This window comes from Nilaparvata lugens, chromosome 5 (assembly GCF_014356525.2).
Source record: "Nilaparvata lugens isolate BPH chromosome 5, ASM1435652v1, whole genome shotgun sequence".
Taxonomy (NCBI): domain Eukaryota; kingdom Metazoa; phylum Arthropoda; class Insecta; order Hemiptera; family Delphacidae; genus Nilaparvata; species Nilaparvata lugens.
Genome location: NC_052508.1, coordinates 2269838 through 2288088, shown reverse-complemented (window position 1 = coordinate 2288088; position 18251 = coordinate 2269838). Strand labels below are relative to the sequence as shown.

Sequence of the window (18251 nt, the reverse complement as noted above, 5' to 3'; positions counted from 1 at the left end):
ATGCTTATGGTTTTACATTCAAAACAAGAATTCTCTTTTCCTCAGGAGGATTGTGGTTTGTCTAAGTTTGTCATTGGTGAGCCAGTAAAGTGAGACTATTGGAGAAATATTTCAGTGATAATTGACATTTTTAAAAGAGAATAATGGAGATAATAGAATTTCATTCAATTTGTCCTTGATTATGAGTCTTCAAATCACGAGTTAGAATGTAAGTTGATGTTGGATTTGAGCTGTGAGTCAAGTAAGCAAGAGAACGAACGTAGGCTTAAATAATACCGTGTGTCTTAAATATTCCATGAGCGCTTGCGTAGGCCTACACTATACTATTATAGAAGAGAACATAAACACTCCTACAATAAAAGCTCATAACATTCAGCACAAAAAAACGAAAATCATAAAATGGAACGTTTCTCCTGTTCGTACGATTCCTAATCGTAATTCCCCTGTCTGACATCAAATTGCACGAGTTTTTATATCGTTCATCATAAATGAATAATTATGATTGAATTTTCATTTTGTCATTTATCAAGTTATGAATGATGTTGGAAGAACAATATTCCATTTTTTCAGAGTGGATGTTGGCTCAGCCCAGCGGAACAGTAGCTTCTACCAGTGCTGCTCAGGATTTTGTGTCGATCTTCTTGAAAAATTCGCCGAGGAATTGGGTTTCACCTACGAGCTGGTCAGAGTAGAAGACAGAAAATGGGGAACACTTGAGGTAATCATCCAGTACAATTATTGTGGAAAAACTGAGAGATTCATAAATCGATGCATGTTTGGATGATATGAAGTACTAATTCAAATTATCATCGTTTTCATAATCATATTATTTTTCCTCCACCTACTGTCTAAAGTACTCACTTTACTCCCTGAAACCTAATACTAAAGTGTCACTTTTTCGCTCTCGGTAGTAAAAAACAGAAAAACTCCCTAGGGAGTAAAAGTGACTCCATTTGAATAACATGGGGAGCATCTCTATTTTGAAACTTACATTGTAATAGGTTAGAAGGTCTAAGCTCAGATGAGAAAGCATAATAGAGGTGTCTGTCATTGAGTCAACTGAATTCAATACCACAACCAGAAATTTGATTAACTCATGAAATATATGTTTGTATGATAATTATTATATTCTTAATATTAGTAGACGATAAAAATTTGTACAATTTTAAAAATATTTTATTCTATTCAAAATACCAGCCAACAAATATTTTTGATCTGCAATTCAAATCTGAACTGCGTGATCTGGAGCTGATATAATTGTTACAACTTTTGCCGATAGATAGTGCAATCGGCAGTGCCAATCAGACGACTGGTTTTTAGGTTTTAGATTTAGGTTATGTTGTTAGGAATCATTGTCACCAATACGTAAGTTATTAGAATGATTTTATTTGCAGTTTCTATAAAAAAATGTAGATGGAGGAAAAATGTTGTGTACATCACGAGCGAAAAATACTTTTTCTCCCTCAGGAAAATTGCTGCCCTCGGCTTCGCCTCGGGCTTCAAACTTTTTCCCACAGGGAGAAAAAGTCTTACTTTTCACTCTAGATATACAAATAACTATTTTTAAGCATGAAATGTTTTCAGGAGCGTATTTAGAGGGAAAGACTCAATCCAGTATGAAATTTCATTTATATCAAAAATTTGATCCCGCTAGAGCTTAGATCGATAAAAATTGAAGAGCTCACTCATATTAATATCTCACCTATGAACTGAAAGTTCCAATCTTCTTCAGAGATCTTATTTAAAAAAAAATGTTGTGTGAAAAATGCGAGGAATAATCGAATATCAATTAGTACTACAGGACTCCAAACAATGTGAGAAGTTGAGAACAAAGTTCGAGGAACTTCTCTCCTACTGATAGAATATGCACTAATCCAATAATTTATACTCGTACACTGTCTACATTAGGAAAACATAGTGTATATTGTATACTCGGAATATACTAAAAACCTGGAAAAATCTTGAATCATCGAGAATCCAACAGATTTTCAATAGTTTCTCATTCACAATAAATTCAACCAAAAACATGGAAATATTTTTAGCTGGATGCCATAAATAAAGTTTGCAGCAAAATATTCACCATTCCATTAGCTTGTTTTCTTCGAACCGTTACACCACAACATGCAAATCCATCAGAACTTTTTATTGGAGCAAAATTGGAATGATTCATGAACTTTGCGTCGCCTGCTCCATGGTCCTGATGGTTTTAATCTTTACTGCTGAACGTTTAGTCGAGAGAAGATAATGGGCTAGATTGAATCTGGTAAGAGGTGATCGCAAACTTTCCTGCTTTAAACTTTGTTTACAAGTTCAGTGTGGAAAACAGGGGTTGATCCGCTGCAAGCTATTCAAGTTAGTCCAGCACTGATGAATTATTATCCAGTGCTTCATGAGATTGTACATTAATCTCGGCCATATTAGAAACTCATTAATTTGCTAGTCACGTTTTTTTAAATGTATGGTATGAGGTATGAATACTCTTCCCGTTGAGCTATGCAAAACACAATATGATGAAACACTTATTATAAGCTTAGCTGATACTTACAGGTAAATTATTTCTTTCTACGTTAAAGCTCTCTTGAAACATTCTCATCTGTGCCTTGTTTTCATCCCTTACTTGATATAGAATTTTCAATATGGCTATAAGTCATATTAAATATATCACTGCTTAGAAGAATGCCGTATGTGAATTCTCTGGAAAATACCTCCTCACAAGTGATGATTCCATGCTAGTCAAAAGAGTGTAGAAAGAGGAATACTGTAAAAGAAAGTACAATAATGTGATATTTCCTTATTATTAGTTTGTACTCTCAATCTTCCAAAAGGCTGGAATCTGGTATTCTAAATTCTGTGTTCAACTTTGAAATTGATTGAATCATTGATAATGTTTTTAATTAAAAAAACAAAATGACCAAGTATTTGGCGTCTTAAAGAATAGTATTCCTTTTTCTTGACTACCAATCACATCATTCGTTTTCGTTTTGAATAGTATCAACTCCAAGTATTATAACTTTTGGATTTATTTCATTACTCCAACATTTTTTTTTCCAGAATAAAACAAGCTTGGAAAATTGTGAATATTTCATTATTTTGAATCAAGACAGAAAACGAAGTAGGCTATAGAGGTAATAATTGCGTGGAACTCAAAACGATTCGAAGAATCATTGAGACATGAGCAATTGTTCGGTCCATGAAAGTGGAATCAGCATGTTGTGTGATACAGAGAAAACATTAAATATAGAATCTGCAAATAAGACTCTGATTGAGTTCATTGAAATCTAAATGAGATCTTCATGTCAGCACTGCCATCTGAAGATCTCATTCAGCAAAACGAATGTGATGGCTTTCCTGGGCTATCCATTCAGATCCAGAATAGTTCTCGATGATAAAGTCCTGGAGCAAGTACACTTGAATTATTTGGGTTGTGATATAACCTATGGATCAAGACTTGAATGTGAAATTGAATGGAAAAAATTCATTTGTGAAACAATAAATTCAAGAAACAGAGCCAGGAAAGAGGCAGAACTCAAATTCTATAAGGTTATTGCTATTCCAACGCTTTTATATGGCTCTGGAACCTGGATACCTGAGAAGAAAGAATTCAGCAGGTTACAGGCTGCCGAAATGAGGTTTTTAAGAGCAGTTAAAGGGTGCACAATGTCGATGTAAGAAGCGAGCTCAACATAGTCTCCATATGGCAGAAGATTGAGGGAAATCGACAAAACTGGAAAGATCATGTTGAAAGGTTGGAGAGCGACAGGATTCCCAGAGCAGTCATGTCGTACAACCCGGTTGAGAGGAGAAGACAGTGTGGGCAGACGCCGCAAAATATGGATTTGATTGGCAGTTTGAGATCGGAACAGGCAAATAGCCTAATCCTTGTAAGAAGAAGACGACGACGACTCCAATTTGAAAAATAAATATCTTGAATTGATAGCCTGGATGACTGATTTTTTTCTCTGTAATAGCTGTGAGAGCTTAGATATAATATGTGATCACTTTTCTCCCCTTCAACGCTTTCCATTGTGAATCAGTCAGAGTTTCCCAGAATCTAATCATTGTGACACAATATGGGTTTATGCATTGCATCCATGTTCTCAAATTCTCGCTCAGTTCGGTTGAAGCGCAGTGAAGATCCGGATTCTGCCTCTAGCTCATCACCGCGATGCAAAAGCCTCAATCAAACATTTGGCACTAAATAAATAATTATTGGTTGTGGTTTGCGGTATCCCCACCCTCTCCCTCAGACTGTCTTCTTGCTCTTGCTGCGAGAATCAATTCACGCTCACCTAGACAAACTTTGTTGATCAAACATTTGATCAACCATCCAGTGCACTCGTAATCAAATCTGTTCGCACCATCTCATATAATCCGTAGCTCCAATTGATAACTCCCGACATCAACTTATCGATTGCGGACTTCGATTCCAAGTTGACATGGACTACTAATAAGTTTGCATTACTTCCTTCATCATTAGGATAAAGTTCCTGAATGAGAAGGGGGAGGGGAATATAGGATCAATGCTAGCTTATTACGAAATTCGCAGTTATTGAACTACCATCTGTTCCGAAAAAATGCTTGATTCTTGTTCTATGGCACGATTATTCATCTCCTGTTTTCTTCAATAATTAATTATAATTGCTTTTTTTCTTACGTTTCTTTCTGGTCCACTCTAACGTTCTTCTATTGCATGGTGGAATGTAGTTATGATAATTTAATTCAGAAAATGAACAAGGCCTAATTTCACATCTCGTCACATTTTTCACCCTCTAGAAAGCAATTGAGTTTATAATGAATATGTGCAATGTTTTTGTGATATTAATTTTTTTGATTGCCAGATCCTCTGATAATGATATTAACTAACAGTCATATTCAATTCAAACAATTTCGATCACAGTCTCTACAGGCTCAATAATAAAAAGAATTTGGATAATAATCAGCCATACCTTAGCTCTATTGGATGTTTAGAGATAATGAATTACTCCCGAGTTAATTACTATGAAATTTTATCTGTCACAGATAAGAATCCAAATGTCTCTTCAACATCTATCATTACTCTAATGAAAATACGGTATATTAATATAAAAATACAAAAAAATGTCAATCCTCCAATTTGCAATACAAGTCATTGAAATCTCGGATATTGTATTGTAATTTTTCCCAACTTCTATTTCTATCTTTCAAATTTGGAGCTACAATATTTACCATCTCTAAAGAAAAGTTTGAGCATGATACTGGACTGTGCCTTGATATTGTTCTAGGGACAGTTTTTATTTATAGAACGTGTTGTGTGATTGCAGAACGGAAAATGGAACGGCCTGATAGCGGAGCTCGTCAACCGAAAAACGGACATGGTAATGACGTCACTGATGATTAATTCGGAAAGGGAGGCGGTGGTGGACTTCACTGTGCCCTTCATGGAGACCGGAATCGCCATTCTTGTGGCCAAGCGTACGGGCATCATCTCGCCTACTGCCTTTCTCGGTGAGTCGTCATACATGCACATGCCACTTGCACAGTGAGCTTCACCTCTCTTATCTCGCTGCTCGTGCCCCATGGAGACACGTAGCCTTTTCTGTCCCGATATGAAACATGAAAATGTTTGACGATCCCTTTCCTAGTTTATTCCGCCGCTCCTGGTTGGTGAGTTCCATTATATAGGAAACAGAGAATGGACTACACTTTATCATGCGTGAAGTATAACTTTTCGAATGAGGTTAGTCAAAATACGTTTCGGTCAATTGTTCAGATATATTCATTATAAATGTGATTGATATCATTATTTTCAATATTGTTTGTTTTTACTCCATCCTTCAAAGTGTTCTCACTATCTTGAATGTATGATAATTTACCCATGAAATCGTAAACTAAAACACCTCTCCCTCAGAGAATTGTCTAAATCTGCTCTAGAGCTCTCCGGTTTACTTACTTGCTCCCATTATATTGTCATAAATGAATAAATAAATAAATAAACCTTTTATTGCAACTTTTACAGTATTTACCTATTGGTACATAGTAAAAATAAAATAAAATTTTCATGGTTGCAAATCAGCTTCCGCTGAGGTTACTTCTTTGGTTGGCACCAAATGAAATATGAACATGATAAATAACATTTACTTTTGAAATTTAGTCTTTGTATAGCCAAACACCGCCGTACACCTTCTTCATCCTCTCCCATTCCGTCCTCTCCTGTGCTACCCTCTGCCATGTTGCTCCACCGCAGACTCTCCTAAATTCCTCGTCCCATCTGTTGGTTGGTCGTCCTCTGCTTCTCTTCAGTGTTCGTGGATACCAGTCTATTATCTTCTTTGTCCATCTGTTGTCTTTTGTTCTCGCTATATGTCCTGCCCAGTTCCATTTTCTTTCTACTATCAACCGTCCTATGTCCTCAACCATTGTCTCTTTGGATATTCATATTTTCGTCTTTTTATCTCTTTTAGTAACTCCCAACATGATCCTTAGCATTGCTCTCATACCAGTTCTCATTTTCCTGATAATTTTTCCTGTGAGAGTCCATGTTTCACAGCCATACAACATAACTGGGATTATACACATCTGAAGTAATTTTCGCTTATTTTCCATAATAACCGTGGAGCGGAAAAGGTGATTAAATCTTTTAAACATTGACCATCCCAACGCAATTCTTCTTGTGATTTCTCCCCATTGACCGTCTTTTCCAATTCTTTGCCCTAAATATATGAAGCTGTTGACATTTTCGATAATTCTTCCTTGGTTCAAATCAATTACTTCATCTGCTTGACAATTGAAACTCATAACCTTTGATTTTTCAAAATTTACTTTAAGGCCTATTTGTTTTGTTTCTTCCATCATCTCATTTAACATATCCTTAACTTCACTTGCACTTCTTCCTATAAGAACAATATCATCGGCAAATTTCAAGCAGTTCAACCTCTCCCCATTGATATCTATGCCTCTATCTTGCCATTCTAAATTTTTGAAGGTTGTTTCTAAAACGGCATTAAATATTTTTGCAGATGGCACATCACCTTGTCTTAATCCTCTTTTCACACGTATCTCTTTACTCTCTCCTCTTACTGAACATTCTAATTTCATATTCTCATATATATATTTAAAAATTTGTAAATATTCATCTTCAACACCAAGTCCAGCTAACGTATTCATAATAGCGTTGGTTGTTACACTATCGAATGCTTTTTCAAAGTCGATGAATAGTAGGACCATTTGGAAATTGTATTCCCTCGCCTTTCGTATCAATTCCAGCAGTACTAAGATATTGTCTAGTGTAGAGAAATTTTTCTTGAATCCGGTCTGATCGTTCTGTGTTGCGGCATCTAAATTTCTTCCTATTCTGTATGTTATTATTGCAATGAAGACTTTGTAAATTGTACAGAGGAGACTTATTGGGCGATAGTTCTTTACTTCTTTTCTGTCTCCCTTTTTATACAGTAGTATTAGGTTAGCCTTCAACCATAAATCAGGAACTTTTCTATTTTTTAGACATATATTAAACAACTTGACTAGTATACTGGTTACAGCTCTTCCTCCCGCTTTTATTTCTTCATTTGTAACTCTGTCCGGTCCTCCCGCTTTTCCTTCTTTTAATTTGCTTATTACTCTCTCCACTTCACTTTCCAGGATTGGAAGGCTATTTTCTACTTGACCTGCATCCAGCTGTTCCTCTCTCCTTCCACTGCACTCTGCCGATGTGTCTGTTTCAGGCCCCTGTATACTATATAATTTTTCATAGAAGTTACAGATTGTCCTGAGAATACCTTCCACTTCTCTCTCTTCCTCGCCAGTCTCATTTTTCATCGAGATCATTATATTGGTGCCTAGCTGTTGTCTTCTCAATGTTTGTTTAATACTTCCTCTTGATTTAATTGTGTCTTCTAATTCTTCAGTTTTCTTGAGCGCTGTCCATTCTTTCCATTTTCGCCTTATTAATTTAGAAATTTCAGTGAATTCAATTCTATCCCTATCAGACGTTTTCAGTCTTCTCCTTTTTGCCAAAAGTCTGATTATCTCTCTTGGAGTTGAACGTCTTCTGTTTCCTTCTCTGTCGTTCAAGGTATCACTTGTACTTTTAATAATAGCAGATAGTTTACTTGATATGTCTTCCATATCGGAGCATTCAGTATTCATTCCATGAGCTAGGTTTTCTTCCAATTTCTCTTCAAATGATTTCATTTTTAGTGCTTCTGAACTCAGTCTCGTGCGGACTTTTTTGTTGAATCTTCTTCTCTCTTCTATTTTTATAATCATCTTAATTGGTCTATGGTCACTTCCTATGTTAACATCATTCTCTACGTCCACATCTTGTACAATGAGTTTTTTGTCTGTTATGAAGAAGTCAATCTCATTCCTTGTTTCTCCATCCGGACTCATCCAAGTCCACTTTCTTGTTTCATTTTTCTGGAAGAAGGAGTTCATCAAATACATATTTTTCCCTTCAACAAATTCAACAAGCCTATCTCCTCTTTCATTTCTTTCACCAAATCCGTAGTTTCCAACACATTTTTCACCGTTGTTCTTGCCAATTTTTGCATTCATATCTCCCATTATTATATTGTACCTACATATATCCTTTCCTAAGGCATCATTCAGTTCTTCATATAGTTCTTCAATTTCCTCATCAGTTGAATTTGATGTTGGTGCATAGACTTGTATTATTTTAATTCTACCCATTCCTTCTTTGAGTTTCCAAATTATTGTCGATATTCTGTGAGTATGTTGCTTGAAGCTTATGATTTTCTTTTTTGTCGCATTGTTTATTAGAAAACCTGTTCCTCCTGTTGGACCATTGCCATTCACGTACAGAACAATATTATCATCATCCAGGCTCAAACATTGTTCTCCGTCTCTCCTTAAATCTTGAATGTATGATAATTTACCCATGAAATCGTAAACTAAAACACCTCTCCCTCAGAGAATTGTCTAAATCTGCTCTAGAGCTCTCCGGTTTACTTACTTGCTCCCATTATATTGTCATACTCATCTCAATTAGAGGATTTGGAAAGTAATTTCAATGAAACTAGAATAAATTGATATTAAAAGAAAAATATTTAAAAAAATAATTTCTGGAATTAAAATTAAAAATCAAGACTCTCAATTAAAACTCCTCTTCTTAAAACTGACGATAAATGGAAAAATACTTATCGTGACTTATTAATGTCACTAGTTGGATGAGCATAGCGAGGTCACAATTTTGACTTGAAGGTCGAGTGGTCCGTTTGTACTTTCGACAGTAATTTTTGTGTACTTCCTTCAATGAAATTTAAATTTAAACCATTATAGATATTGGGTTCTTTGGTCAACGAGTTTGACTTACTCCTTCGTCCTTTTTAAGTGAGTAGCCTTAAGATAAAACGTAATGGATAATGACATTGGAAGTGCATAAAAAGTGTATTAATCCATCATGATAGACCACAAATCAGCTTTCATCTTATCAATAACATTCAATTAACAACTGAATGCAATTTGAACCTGTGCAACATAACTCAATGCAATACTGCTCTTGTCCAACTGCTTCCAATAGAACAGCCAACAGAATATCAGCGTCATTTTAAGCGAGCTCTTCAGCCTAGGGGCTCACTAGTCATTCTCTGCTACAATACAACAGAGGAGAACTATCTAGAACTATCTTTGGATTGAGAGTATCCCCTATGAATCCGTATTTTAACATATCGCTCACAAAACGGTACATTTTTAATCATCCGTGATTCATTTCACTCTAGACCAATAGCAGCCTCATTGGGAACCAGTAATCAACATGAGTTGAAAATATATATCAGAATCATGACATGGAATTGGGAATTGGAAAATCCTGTTTTACGAATTGAAAGCATGGAATCTAATAATTTTTATTGGAATTGGTTTGATGAGCAACAGGAGACTAGAATGTCAGGTAATATACTCTCGATAATTGAAAATTGAAGGCTGCAATATAATTTCATTCTCTTTGAACTGACACATTGTGAGTGATGTGCAGGAAGTACTTCAAATTCCATCATTGTGTGAGAGACAAGAACAATGATGCTCACTTCACCTTTATAATCGTGTTCAATGTGCAGAGGATGTGTAATTTCCATCCAATTTGGCGAGAATTGGTTAGCAGGAAGTGAGCCGTGAGAGAATGGAGCAAGTCGCGACCACTCTTCTGACGACTCATGCGAAAATGATTAGGAACACCTGATTCAACATTTAATTTGAAGCAGCTGGTTGAAATAATTGAGAGAACGTGGCCTCTTCTCACTGTCCTATGGCGGCATTTACGTTCCATTGTTGTAATTAGATAGCGTTTTATTCCACGTAGAAACTCAAACGACTCCTGTCTAACGAGCGTTAACTGGAAACTTTGATCATCGTTGGCTTTGATCATATATGAGTAATTCATAACGGCGACTTCCCAACCACTATAGTCATTACAGAGCAGCCCTTTTACTCGTCACATACAGTTGATTTCAATTGAGCATCATATTATAATTATTTCAACCCCTTTGAATACTTTACTACTTACACATTTGTACGATTGGAATACAATTTTGAATTGGATTTTCTTTGTGTGAATAAAATTGAAAACCTTGAATTTCACTTGTATCTTATATCATTTTGAATTCATTCTTCACGCACATTCAGGTATTATTTGGAATTATTGGGAGAGGAAGACCCAGCTTCCATCAATCAAGAAAATTTCAGGGTGGTGTTTAAAAAATTGATTGACTGTCTTATTCAAAAAACTGCTATTTTAATCTGATGTCTAAATGCGATACTTCATGAAGATATACAAAGATATTAATTCCAACTTCCTTGGATCACGAATAGCATTGAATTTTTATCTCCATTTCTGTGACCAGTTTCATGTTTACTTTGTTTTGTGTATGTTGTCTGACCCTTTCTGATAGTGTTCACTCCTTCACTTCGTAACATAGTTTCAGACGTATGATGTCAAGCAATAATTCAATGGAAGGCATTGAAATGCTCAATCAACATCTTGGAAATATCTCAATATTATACTAGCCGATATCTAGACTATATCAGATGACGTTGCTAGTTCAGGAAGATAAATAATTGAAATAGAAAAAACCCTCCATTGAACAAATAGATATTGTTATTCTCCTCACTAGGAATATCAGTGTGCCATAGTATAATGTGTTTCCTCAGAGATCATAAAATCCTACGAAGATTATAAATAGCCTAACAAAGCTCTCTATTTCAATATTATATCTAGGAAAAATTTGGTTTGTCAACTAGAAATCTCCTCGAAAACAAGATAATTCAAAGTTTACGAGCAGTGATGCAAGTAGCTACAAAGACAACATATCGATTCACAGACACTAAGCGGCGGCTCAAACTTCACAACTTCTAGACCGTAAATATCACAGTAAAAACGTCGAGATGTTGAACGTCATCAAACACTTGAGCGTTTTGTTACGAAGTTGTTATGGAGTGGAAAGTGGAAGTCGACTTAACGCTGAATAGGAAGGGGAAACACACGTTAGTCTGCTTTCCTCCACTTCCTTGATGAGTAGAATCTCTGTGAATGAGAGGTATTGGAAACAGGATTATAAATAATGTTCATGTCGTTGCAAATACTCAGGCACTTATGATAAATTCCCATTAAAAGCCTGATTTAATACTACCATCTGGCTTCAGACTATCACTAAGATGTGTTTAAGTGTTCATGTGGAATTAATTCATTCTCCTCAAATAATGAAGATAAGTGTTGGTTCCACCCTACGCATGTAAGCATAATCAAGGTTCAAATTCAATTCTTGTAGATGAGTCTCTCTGAAGCGTTTATTTTGAAATGTTAGCTCTAAAGCTGAGAAATTTGGTATATTCGAGTTCCTTCGAACGATTTCTCAAGCTCGCTCCATCCTTACCAGGCACATGAGACCATAATCACACTTGTGGAATCATTGTTTCCTTCAAGTATAATTCAAGCTTTGGAGCATCTTGTTTCAACTGTTTGAATATCTCGAGATAATATGACAATACATCACTACAGTTTGATGATTTGATGATGAACGTTTATGTTATATTATCAAAGATATTGTAATTACAAGACAGAGTTTCAAATGCTGAAAGCTATGTGAGATATATATCAGTTCCTATTTTGAGAGGTCTTGAAATAATTGAATAATTCCCCATCAATGAAGGTTGAAGCAGAATTTCTTCTCAGTCAAGTAGCATCAGGATTTTGTTGTTGATCTATACTATCACTATACTATCGTATACTATCCTCGGGTGAGGATCGCCATAAACCAAATATCTTTGACCATGAAGTTTCAGAATAGAAGTAGTATATCACCAATGAATTCCACTTCTATAATAAAGACTGAAAAAGCTTTGATCTGAATTCTAGTGGGAAGCTAACAGCATGGTTTAGATTCTAATTTCCAGATTTCCCTTATGGAACATGTATGACATCAATAAAATCTAATGCTAAGGATTGATGAATTGTGATATCTTCATTGCTGAAATCGTTGACAGGAATTCACTCCAGATTCCGTAATTCATATATCCTTCGAGATATACATATTTATGCAATAAGCGGTGATATACATTATCTATAAAGCTGCATATTAAATTATGTTATAAGCGGAAGGATTCCATTGATGCGAGAGTGAATTGGACTCCATTGTACTTCAAGTACCAACACCGCTGTTAATACGACGGTGTAAATTAATTAGCCTTCAACCTTCCAACATCTCACATGTCACGTTTGATGATTGGTTCGAGCTCAATAACTTCATCTACATCCGTACATGTTCACAGACGAGAAACTATTATTTGCTACTAGAATAATGTACTATAGCATTACTTATAGCATTATTTGTTTATCTGTTTGTTTGTTAACACAATTACATTACAAATAATATAAATATCATCAGGAAAGAACAACAGCCATAGCCCAAAACTATCCTGTAATTATCCTATTCTGCATTATTGTTTGTAATCTGTCACAGAATCATTCCATTGCTGTAATGAGGGTAATTAGGTTCAATTGTAAAAATCTCTAACACGTGTCTCGATAATCATTATTGTCTAAATATATATATATATATATATATAATATATATATATATTAAAACAGGAGACACGATATAAATATATTGAAAACACTTAAAAACTTACATTAGAAATGGGGGAAATTTTCCCAACGACCGTTGGATTCAAAACTGCAGTCTGTGCTCGGTTGAGAAAGGAGACCCAGTCTCCGAAAATTTCCCCCATTTCTAATGTAAGTTTTCAAGTGTTTTCAATCTATTTATATCGTGTCTCCTGTTTTAATTTATATTAAAAACTTTAAAGTGTCTTCTATTATATATATATAATATATAATATATATAAAAGCGAAATGGCACTCACTCACTCACTCGCAGAACTAAAAACCTACCGGACCAAAAACGTTCAAATTAGGTATGTTCAGTTGGCCCTCTAGAGGCGCACTAATAACTGATTTGGAAAAATTTCCAAAGATACGCCCAAAATCTGCGTTTTTTCAGCGTTTTTTAGCATTTTCTCAGCTTTATCGAGAACAAATGAACAGAAAATGTTCAAATTTAGTAGAGAAGCTCAGCTAGGGTGTAATAAGGTTGTGTTAGAAGGAATTTGCAATAACGTCAGAGATACGCCCAAAATTAGCGTTCTTCCAACGTTTTTTTTTTTTGCTTCTTCTCAGATTTATCGAGAACAAATGAAAAGAAATTGTTCAAATTCAGTACAGAAGCTAAGCTAGGGTGTAATAATGCTGTGTTTGAAGGAATTTGAAATAACGCCAAAGATACACCCAAAATCTGCGTTTTCCCAGCGTTTTTTGCGCTTTCTCAGCTTTATCGAGAACAAATGAACAGAAATGTTCAAATTAACTACAGAAGCGCAGCTGGGGTGTAATAATGTTGTATTAGAAGGAATTCGAAATAACGCCAAAGATACGCCCAGAATAAGCGGTTTTTTGCGTTTTCTCAGTTCTTTCATCGAGAATTAGACAGAAAATGTTCAAATTTGGTACAGAGGTTTAGCTAGGGTCTAAAAATGAAGTGACTTGAATATTTCATCAAAGATACGCCCAAAATCAGCGTTTTTCCAACGTTTTTCTCAGCTTTTCTGCGTTTTCTCAGTACTTTGACTTTCTGACGGAATGAAGCATGCTCAAGTGAAAAATGCAGGCGAGTGAAGCGAGCCCGCTGTGGTCATAGATCAGCTGAAGATCCATAGATCAGCTATAGATCCATCTCGCCAATGGCTAGACGGATATGGCGAGCGGAGCGAGCCTTACGGCTAGTATTGTAATAAAATAAAGACCAGAGAGACACAGCCGATAATCCATCTTCAAATTTCGTGAACACTTTAGAACAAGAATTACTTTTTTATTTGATATTGTTTATATTTTGTTTCACTGCTGAAGATAATGCGTCAACATGAGCTCTGAACTTGTGATTGAGACATAAAAGGAAAAACGGAAGCTGCTCAGTCGCTTGGATACATACAGTTTTAAATGTGCTCCGAACTACCAGATAGTGATTTTGTAGCGCATAATAATTGTCTCAAATAGAACGAGCCTCGAGTAGACATTTTTTTATTTATTCAGCGTATGGCAGATACTCAACACATATGAAGCTTATGAATCTCAAATGCCTTTATATATATTTTCAATCTCTTGAAATGTTTTGAAGTTTTTGGTCAGGAGAACAGAAGTTTTTCTGACCGCCATTATTTGCTAGTTCATTTATCGTTACGCAATGTGCACCATGGAGGCACCATATTTGAGTTATAAAAACTAATAGCTGGAACAATTTTTAGGTTGAAACTCAATCTTTCAATTTTCACAAAAAGAAACCCATCTTCAAAATCATCTTCACTATTACAAATGTCTAAAATTGCTTCAAATGGTTATTTATCACACAAAAAAAATCCAAATTTAGAATTTATGTTTGAAAGGAAGACTCAATAGGACGGCACTCATATCAATCGAGACTGCAAGGACACCCTTACATAATGCAATTACACCCTTAACATAATAGCACCTTTACATAATATTGTATAATATTACCGCAGGGTTTTGATATCATGTGCCCATAAAGCCGAATGTTCCCTAGAAGTGAACCACAAAAATAGAGACTTTGAGATTCTCCATGATCATCGTGTAGTTGAACGAACACAATGGTTCCACGTGTAGACTGACTCTGACTAATTGATGTAGTTGCTTATCAAGATGATGATGAAGTATTTGATTGATCGTTCACTCGAAGTCTGCGGGCAACAGCAGCCGATTGACTAACAGCAGTCTATCTAAGTTTGTTGCTCGCAACTGCATCTGATAATAATGGCTGCTTAAGTTCAATTTCCGGAGGCAAACTCCATTGCTGCTCTTCCAGTACGTGATAATGGCTGAGAAGACCATAATGAGTCAAACATTTTATGATTGAAACAATTCATGTTCTCTCCAGTCAATGTTCGGCCTAAAACTTTTCGACCAGACCCTGAATAATACACTTCTTTCGAATCTTCAAAGCTAGTAATTTAGAAAATTCACTTCTCAATTTGATGATGAATTTTATTGTTATAAAATTGAGTTTTCAGTTAATAAGACCTCGAGAAACACCAAATGTACAGTGAAGCACACATTATTCGTCTGTATTTTATGTGAAGTTGACGATTGGACATTTCTTCAAATTGTTATGCTCACATTTATAGTTTGAAGCTGTCTCTATTTTTTATGTCAAAAAATAGTTTAGATTTTTTGAAATCGTGTTATGAACACAATAATATACAATTCGATTTTAAGTAAAGTTAATGGAACTATAGGTCTACATCCCACTGTTAATATGATGAGTTTGGAAATTTTCTACTAGCAATATCAGTGTATAATAATAATATCGAGTAAACTGGCTGACGCAGGTCTGGTGTCAGAGTTTTCAGGTCGCAACTCATCAATTTCAGGGCCTCTGACATAACCTGACGTCTGCTTTTTAGGCAGCCGGGACGGACGATTTAACGTGTCCATCCGAAACACTAATATCAGTTCATAGAAGCATAAATAATTAGTAGAAAAATAACCATTCACTTATAGATGTAGGCCCACTTTGGAATGACCCAGATAGAGTTGATAATGGATCATTCGACCAAAAAATCAATTTTTGATCACAGAATCGTCATTTGAAAATCGGATATATATATATAGCACTGTTGGAAGATTCCAAGGAACTATTGGAGAGAAATAATGTAACTTGATCAGATACACAGTTCCCAGGCTGTATGATCAGACTAAGCTGTCTAATTAATTATCATTCAAGGTTTAAGCCATTAATCGACCCAATTGAAAAGCATTACAATAAATGCGAGCATAGATTCAATCCTTGATCAATGTCAACTATGTTGAAACTGCTATTGGGCTATAGTCTCTGAAAAATGCATTGAGTGTAAGAGAGGGCCGGCTGCGCAATAACTCCGCCCTCCTGTGTCCAAAATATGTCCAAAGCTCCGCCAATTTATGTAGATGCATAAAAATATTATCTATTTTATCTATAGTTATTACAAATTGCTTTTTTTCATATCATATACAGCTCAATAATTATTTTCTTGATTTATATTTTGTAAATTCATCTATAATTTTGCTGTATTGTAAGCTATATTGTATATAAGTGAGGAGGTGATATTCAAAACCTCACATGTCCACTTTTGAAAAAAAACTTGCTTGCACTTGTATCATGTTTGTCTTATTGAACTGCATATGATTTTGATGAAAAAAGTATCAAAACCACTCATGTCCCATTAAAATATAGATATAAAAACAATTAATTGAGAGCAGAAGCTCACATGTCCAATGCCTTGATTACTGCAAACTCCCATATGTCCAGCCAACCAATCACAGACGTTCATTTAGTCACGTGACTGGGAAGTTGGAGTTCACATTTTGTTGTTTGAGGTTATGTTACTGATAGTAGTTCTCTGTTGAACTTTCAAAAGTGAGTGGTGAGTTTGTAATCAAATTATTGTTTTATAAAATGGATTGTGAAGACAATTTAGTTCTGGTTGGTGAAGCAAATCAGGGTTCGCGAAAAAAATTGAAATCTGCTGTTTCAAAGCGTGAATCTCAGAAGAAAGCCAAGTATGGACTTCCCGTCGGCAGTTGTTTATTTGTTCCATGCAACCACAACAACAAGACATTGAAATGTTTTAAAATAAGACCCAAAGACGCATTTGATTCTAGGAAGAGACTGTACAGCCTAGAATCGAAACAACACCAGGATGAATATGTAAGTAGACATAGGCTATACATCAATCAAAAGTGAAAAGACATCGCCCACGCCAGTCTGCTAGAGGCTCAGGTTTGGGACTAGCACCAAAAGATAAGCCCCACTCGTTCCAAGCAAGTTATAAGTTTCCAACATCTAAAGGGGACAGAGTTCAAGTTTGTAAGACTTTTTTACACTTAACAAGATTTTCTAGTGACAGAGTGAGACAAATTTCTAAAAAACTCAAGTGTGACAAGCCATTCAAGGAGTGCAGAGGGGGAGATCGAATTAGTCATAAATCAAAATTAAAAAAAGAATCCATCCGTAAGTTCACTGGGAGTTTAAGGGGAAAGGAAAGTCATTATAATCGTAATAAATCCAAAAGGATCTATTTGAACAGTGATCTATCAGTAAGAAAGCTGTGGAAAATTTACAATGAGACAACACCAGATCCTAACCTTCGTGCTACTGTTTCTATGTTCAGAAAAATATTCTGCTGTGAGTTTAACATTGGATTTAGATCTCCAGCCAGTGATGTATGTGGCTATTGTACTATGCTAGGAAACAAGTTGAAACTAGCAGAAAATGCTCCTGAGAAACAACAGCTAATCACTCAAAAACGTATTCATAAATTGAGAGCTAAAGCTTTTTATAGTCTCCTTCGAAAACCTGCTGAAGGAAATGAATTAAAAATATGTTTTGATATGCAACAAGTACAACCCTTACCATTCAGCAAGCCTTTTACTCAAGACAATTAGGATTCTACAATGTCTGCATAATGGACTTGAATGTGCAAAAACCTTATTTTTATGTTTGGACAGAGGATCAGGCAGGACGTGGGTCCACTGAAATAGCATCAGCACTCTTGAACTTTTTGAAAAACCAAGATTTGGATGGAATAAAACAGATAAGTATGTTTAGAGATGGGTGCATCGGACAAAATAAAAACAATCACGTATTGCATGCAATTATGTATTACCTTGCACAGCATAATGGCAGTATTTGCAATATATCTCTCACATTCCCAGT

At 35.5% G+C, this 18251-nt stretch overlaps 1 protein-coding gene across 5 annotated transcripts in view; it reads left to right on the top strand.

The window, feature by feature from the left end:
* Positions 1–18251, top strand: part of LOC111050043 (glutamate receptor ionotropic, NMDA 2B) — a 345263-nt gene that overhangs the window by 273000 nt on the left and 54012 nt on the right. For all 5 annotated transcript variants that reach the window (XM_039429685.1, XM_039429686.1, XM_039429687.1 and 2 more), the window contains 2 exons: positions 571–718; positions 5301–5484. In XM_039429685.1, coding sequence (XP_039285619.1) covers positions 571–718; positions 5301–5484 — 332 coding nt within the window. The remainder of the gene's footprint in view (positions 1–570; positions 719–5300; positions 5485–18251) is intronic.